Here is a 7,500-nt window from a genome sequence, read left to right as displayed (position 1 = left end):
ACCGAACTCACGATTTTTGTTATTTCCGAAAACATGGTCCCTCAATCTCACGGAATATAGATTTCTCACTTTTTTCCCGTGAATATTATGCTCCCTCAGTCTCACGGGATAAAAAAAAAAAATAATAATCCACACGATTTTTCCGTGAACAGTGTGCTCCCTCAATCTCACAGAATATAGATTTCTCACGATATTTCTGAGAACAGTATGCTTCCTCAATCTCACGGAATATAAATTTATCACGATATTTCCGAGAAAAGTACGATCCCTCAATCTCACGGTATATAGATTTCTCACGATATTACCGAGAACAGTGTGCTCCCTCAATCTCACAAAATAATATAAAACATATCACGATATTTTTCCCTCCAGAGGACAGTACCATCCAATATCACGAAATACAGATATTTCTCGCGATTTTTTGTAATATTCGAGAAAAAGCACCCTCAGTCTCACGTAATAACGAAATTTTTCTCACAATGTTATATTTTTCAATCTCACTATCTCACGACGTATTGCTCCCAGTCGTCCTCACGGGTTGTGGCGGCTACAGCTTTAGGCTGTGACGTCATCGTCTGTAGCGGAGTCAACGACTTCGTGAGAGCGACACATACACACACATGTATACATACACACACATACATACATACACATACACACACATACATACATACACACACACACACATACACACACATGTATACATACACACACATACATACATACACATACACACACATACATACATACACACACACACGACTCGTGGCGCAGTGGTCAGAGTTACCGGCTGCCACTACGGCGATCCGGGTTCGAATTCAGCCCAGGGCTGAAATGATTTCAGTATTGATGCGCTGCGGGTTGTTACTCCCACTCTCGTGGGCGGGGAGTTGGATATGTGTGTGCGGGAAAGGTCACAGCATTACCCACAGATCGCTCACATACCAGCTCTGAGATCTCTTCCGGGAGGGTAATAGCTGTCGGTCACAAGTCCAACACATACATACACATATACATCATACACACATATATACATATACACAAGCATACTTACACACATATATACACAAGCATACCTACATACAACGCATATATACATACACATATACTACATGCAATACGTATATACATATACACATACATATATGCTTAATGTATAAATATAAACATGACATCACACATACATTAATTACACATACATGGAATCACAAATACACAAACACACACATATACATGTACACAAGCATACACACATACAACACATATATACATATATACATGCATACCTACATACAATACATATATACATACATATACATAAATGTATAAATATACACATGAAATCACAAGTGTATTGATGACACATACATATAATCACACACACACACACACACACACAATTACTTTACACAATCACACCAATACACATAAATTACACATGAAATGACATATAAATACATACATTACACACACATCACACGCATGGAATCACACAAGAACACATACATACATACATTACACATGAAAGCATACATACATACGTCGCTCCGTGGCGCAGTGGGCCAGGGCGTTCGAGTCCTGGCCACGTACTGAATGTACACATACAATCAGAGAAATACACATATTTTACTTTACACTCAAAGAATTACAAAAATACACATCCATAAGTACAAACATTATATATGAAATCAGACATACATTATGTATAAGGGTAATCACACAAATATACACACACACTTTACACACATTAGCTCACACACACACACACACACACACACACACATTAGCTCACACACTTTACACACGCACACATTAGCTCACACACACACACTAACACAAACGCGCGCGCGCACACACACGCTGACACACGGCAGAGCCGCGAGATTATACACATGGATAGAAGCGCTGGTTAACTACAGTCCATAAGCCTGAGGGCAAACGGAGACGCAGGCGAAACAGGCGACGCAGCACAGGGCGAAGACAGATTTCCTGTTGCTGAATTGAAGTAGTTCTCCCACTTCAAATACTTCTAGGTGAAACTTCAACTTCACCATTTCAAGTGAGAGCGAGAAGTTGGAACTGTACTACTTCATTTCAGCAACAGGAAATCTGCCTTCGCCCTGTGCTGCGTCGCCTGTGTCGCCTGCGTCTCAGTTGGCGCTTAGGCTAACAATGTATCGAACACAAATTAATTACTATTTGGGAAAGTCTACGGAACAACTGTACCCAGTTACAATGACTTGTTTCTTGGCTGTCTGGTTAAAAATATATAAATAAAAAATCTAAATAAATACACAAATATAAATTGAATTAATACATGAAAGTAATATTAATTCTTTACCATCGAATCCCTTTGTATAAGGTTGGGTCAGGTCAAGTCAGGTTAGCCTAGGTTATGTTAGGTCAGGTAAAGTTACATTATGTATAGGTTAAGGCCCTGTTCACACTAGCGGTCTGAACCGCGGCGGTTCAATTGCAATGTAAGTCAATGGAGGCATTCACACACAACTGTGCAATTTTTTCTTGAATATGCGGTACCGCCGCGGTTTCCGTGCGGTTCCAACCGCTAGTGTGAATAGGGTCTAAGAGCTATGGAGTGGACGCCGTGAGGACGCCGTGAGGTGGAGAGATGATAGAGAGAAGTTTGCAAGAGTAACGTGGCAGATGTTGGTGCCGTCGTAATGCGAGCTATGGGAGTGGTTAGATGAAGGCTTTTGTCTAGTAGTGGACTCAGAATGGCTGATTGATTGATATTAGTAGCGTAGTACCAGTGTAAAATGGAATATGTATCCCCCAATAGGAAATGGACCTCTCCCACTAAAATATGCAATTCATTGTCATTAGGTTAGGTTAGGTTTAGTTAGGTTAGGTTAGGTTAGGTTAGGTTAGGTTAGGTTAGGTTTGATTTGGTTAGGTCTTTTTATAAACAATACTTATTAATAAATATCTATTTTTTATCCGTTTCTAAAAAAATCAATTAGGTTAGGTTAAGAAGGGTTAGATATCTTAATAAAAACACTTACTAATGAATGTTAATGTGTTATTTGTTTATAAATAGACAAAAAATCTGGTCTTTTGAGTAGGGGTCCATTTTCCACAGGGAGGGTCCCATTCCCATAGGTGGTCTATTTTCCGCTATAGAAAATGGATAGATATACTCCTGTTTTGAGATAGAAAACGGACCCCCCATAGAAAATGGACCCCGGGGTCCATTTTCTATGGGGGGACCGTTTTCTATCTATACGTTTTTGGACCCACAGATGGTGCAGTTGCGCCATCTGGCTGTGCCATCTGTTACCTCTACCAAAGACATACGAGAAATGTTTGTCCTCACAAGCTAAATAGGTTATCATACTGGGCTATTTTTCCTCCGACATCCTACCACCAACCTCCATTTGAATTCAACTAGACTAGGACGTCGCTTACAGAAATCTAGAGTTCTCTAAGAACATCCCAACAGTGTGTCTAACATTCGACTAGATTTACACTCTTAGTTCACCATCAGTTTTGCTATATATACGAGGAAAGACAATTTGACAGGTGGAGATTTGAAAATTCAAATACTGTAACCGTTTTGACTCTCAACGAATTCTCAACGGTCGACGAAAAATTCGAGGTGATGCAGGCAAGGTCATCATATTAAGACACCAAGGGCAGGACACGTAGTGATGGGTTTAAATTGGACAAGTTTAGGTTTAAGAAGGAAATAGGCAAGAACCGGGTTATCTAAGAGAGTAGTTAAAGAATGGAATAGACTTAGTACAAGTCAGGCAGTTAGTGGCCGCTGAAACAATAATTGGTCGTTTCCAGAGAGAAGGCTAGATAACTATATGGATACGGATGGTAGGTCGTAAAGGACATGGAACTGCCTAGTGTGTCTGGAATTGGCGCCGCCGTGGCTGTGACGTCATATTTTGAGTTCATCGTGGATGTGACGTCATAAAAATTTTCGCCGTATTTGTGACATCACAGCAGGAACCTGCCATGACTATGACGTCATCGATACCAACGTGACGTCATCTACCCTCTCCATGACGATGACGTCATATATGACGTCCGCTGAGTGTCTTATGGTCTCTCGGCGCCCGGCTGTCCCGATGAGGTTGTAAATTGTTGGCAAAGCGTATTTCTTCCCCCATAAGGAGAAAATAATGGACATCGAGAAAGATATGGTTTCCACCACTGACATTAGAAATATTCCGTACAGACTTTCCTTTCGCTAAAAAAAAAAAAAGAAAAAAAAAAAAATAATAATACATACATACATATATACATATACCAAAGGCTTTTTCCCCTTTACACGGGGGGTAGCCAAAAAGAAAAAGGCATAGAAATCACTCCCACCCATTTCATTTCCCATATATTCCACTCCCCTCCACCCTCCTCCCTCCCTCCTATCTTGGCACCTGTGTGTGTGCGCGTTATATATATATATATATATATATATATATATATATATATATATATATATATATATATATATATATATATTGGGTGTATATTTCTACTGTAATTGTATTTTTCTTTACTGGGGGATAATTACTTGTGAGATTAGATTCCCCGTATTCACAAACACGCACATACACACACTTACATTATATATATATATATATACAGTGCGTATGTATGTAAACTACTCCCAGCATGTTCGAATCCTTCATCTGCAAACATTTGTACGAATTTATATGACCAATTCTGACTTTTTCGAATATCTATTCCACAACCAATCACGAACTTGCGCCGTACATCATATTGTCAAAAAATGTCACTATATATATATATATATATATATATATATATATATATATATATATATATATATATATATATATATATATGCAAGTCTTCCACATCACCGTAAAACGAATTATTTAATATCACCACAGGAGAAAAGAAACTTGTAGCCATTGCATCTGCAATTTTAATATATTAAAGCACTTATGATCTACAAGTTTCTCTTCTGTGGTGATATTGCATACATATATATATATATATATGTATATATATATATATATATATATATATATATATATATATATATATATATATATATGCTGTGCATTGGGAAACTTTGAGATCCTCGTATATTTCAGTTACTCATAAAATCCTTTTGAAAGATTTTTCTGCGAAAGATGAAAAATATCGAGTCCAATAATGACTCCTTAAATTGCAAAATGTTGATAATAATAGACTCGAAAATAGAATTCTTTCCAAGCGGGTCCCTTCTTGAAAAAAAAATCTTTCCACGCGGGTCCCTTCTTGGAAATAAATTTCTTTCCAGGTGGGTCCCTTCTGAGAAATAAATTTCTTTCAAACGGGTCCCTTCTTCAAATTAAGGTACATTTTGTTCGGAGTGATGATTGTCATCATTAGCCTCATTTGTACTTTGCTTCATTTCGAAGTCTAACAGCCCCATTCCAACCAATGACAAGGAACCAGTGCTCTAGATAATCGTTGAACGATTATCGTTGAGCCATGAAAGATAATCGTTGAACGATCATCGTTGAGCCATGAACGATAATCGTTGAACGATCATCGTTGAGCCATGAACGATAATCGTTGGACGATCATCGTTGGGCCATGAACGAAAATCGTTGGGCGATCATCGTTGAGCCATGAACGATAATCGTTGGACGATCATCCTTGAGACATGAACGATAATCGTTGGACGATCATCGTTGGGCCATGAACGATAATCGTTGGGCGATCATCGTTGAGCGATAATCAACACCGAGCAAAATGTACCTTCGGAGCAATGGAAACCTATGTGGCGCCACAAAGTCGCCCGTCTGCTCGTGGCCTGAGACCTCTCGCGGCCAAGTACAGGCAGACCTTGTTGTACCCTCCCGAACCAGGAACTCTGTCGAGGACTCACCTGAAGCAGGTCTGGACGATCTCGACGTCCTCCGGCCCGAAGTCCTCGGCGGTCAACTTGTCCACGAGACAGACGAGGACCCTTGGGCCGCCCTTGGGGGACACGGGAACGAAGACGAAACTCTTTGGCGAGTTCGGAGAGAGCGGAGGTCCTCCTTCGTCAGCAGCAGCGCTGCAGTAGTTGTTCGCGAGGTAGCAGGTGCTGCCCCTCGGGCTGGAGGGCGAGCAGTCGGTCGAGGAGGAGCAGGTACTTGTGCTATCGAGGTGGTCCTTGGGATTACCCCCCTCACTCCCCCCGCCCCCCGTCGTGTCCCTCGGGAGTTCGCCACCGTTTCTCGCCGAGACGTCCTTCTCCACGATTGGTCTCTGGATTGTCTCCACTACTGCTCCTCCACCTCCTCCTCCAACGCCTCTTCCTCCCTCCTCCTCCTCCTCTTCCTCCTCCTCCTCCGTATCCATCTTCCTGTTCTTGTGATTATGCACCTGACCCGCCCCGGGCATCTGAGGTTCCTCGAGGGAGCGACTACTTCCCCCGCGTTTCCTGAAGGAGGAGGAGGAGGAGGAGGTGTTCGAGGGCGACCTTTTCTTCTCGAGGCTGTCCTGCGAGACGCAGGTGCAGCAGCAGTAGCACTTGCAGGTGCCCCCTGAGCCTCCGCAACCTCCTCCTCGACTTCGACAGACTTGACCGTTCCCGTTGCCACCACTTAGGGCGCCGCCCCCGATGACGTCACCACTCACACCGTTCTCGCCTAACCCGTCGCACTGCTGTGAATTCCTTCCTGACGAAGGCGCTGAAGAGGGAGCTGATGTAGGGCACGACGCGTGGCGGGCCTTGGCGGAGGCCAGGGCGAGGAGGTGAGGGACGTCGGAGAGGTGCTGGGCCGGGAGGTCCCCGTGGTGAAGGGCCGGCGGTGACGCCAAGGCCAGAGAGAAAGCATTGTCGAGCACCTGGGGGAGAAGAACAGAAGAACATAAGACTAGGGGGGAGACTGCAAGAGACCATAGGGCCTACACTAGGCAGTTCCATGTCCCTTACCACCTGTCAATCCCATCCATAAAGTCATGTGACCCACTCTTAAAACAACCAATTATTGTTTCAGTGCTCACTAACTACCTGACGGTTACTAAGTCAACTCCATTCGTTAACTACCCTGTTAGGTAAACCAGTTCTTGCCTATTTCCTTCTTAAACCTAAATTTTGTCCAATTTAAACACATTACTACGACTCCTACCCTGTTGTCTTAATATGATGACCTTGCCTGCATCACCTTTGTTGAAACCCTTGACCCACTGGAATACCTCGGGAGGAGAAACGTTGGGTCGCTCTCCGTGTCGAAGAGGTCACCTAAGGTCAAGCCAGCGAGACGACTCGAGTGTCGATCGGAGGAATTCGTGTCGAGTCAAGGATCAATAAGTGTTACGACTCGATGTCGATCATGAGGAGGAGGAGGAGGAGGAGGTGGAGTTGGAGGAGGAGGAGGACGAAGAGGAGGAGGAGGAGGCATAGGTGGAGCAGCAGGAGGAGGGAGAGGAGGAGGAGTCGGTGGAGGAGGAGGAGGAGGAGAAGGAGGGAGGGGACATCACGAGGGACGAATGATTAATTAAGCCATTTGGGGCTAATTACGT

The 7,500-nt window shown here is 43.0% G+C and overlaps 1 protein-coding gene across 1 annotated transcript in view; it reads right to left on the bottom strand.

Moving 5' to 3' along the window:
• The window catches only part of LOC143041153 (cGMP-dependent 3',5'-cyclic phosphodiesterase-like), a 199,785-nt gene that overhangs the window by 142,445 nt on the left and 49,840 nt on the right, over positions 1-7,500 (bottom strand). The window contains exon 3 of the mRNA XM_076212959.1: positions 5,876-6,822. Within this exon, the coding sequence (XP_076069074.1) occupies positions 5,876-6,822 (947 nt within the window). The remainder of the gene's footprint in view (positions 1-5,875; positions 6,823-7,500) is intronic.

Source organism: Oratosquilla oratoria, chromosome 30 (assembly GCF_046742065.1).
Source record: "Oratosquilla oratoria isolate Oo_2021 chromosome 30, ASM4674206v1, whole genome shotgun sequence".
Classification (NCBI taxonomy): domain Eukaryota; kingdom Metazoa; phylum Arthropoda; class Malacostraca; order Stomatopoda; family Squillidae; genus Oratosquilla; species Oratosquilla oratoria.
The sequence above is the reverse complement of the archived record's forward strand: the minus strand, read 5'-3'. Positions and strand labels throughout refer to the sequence as shown.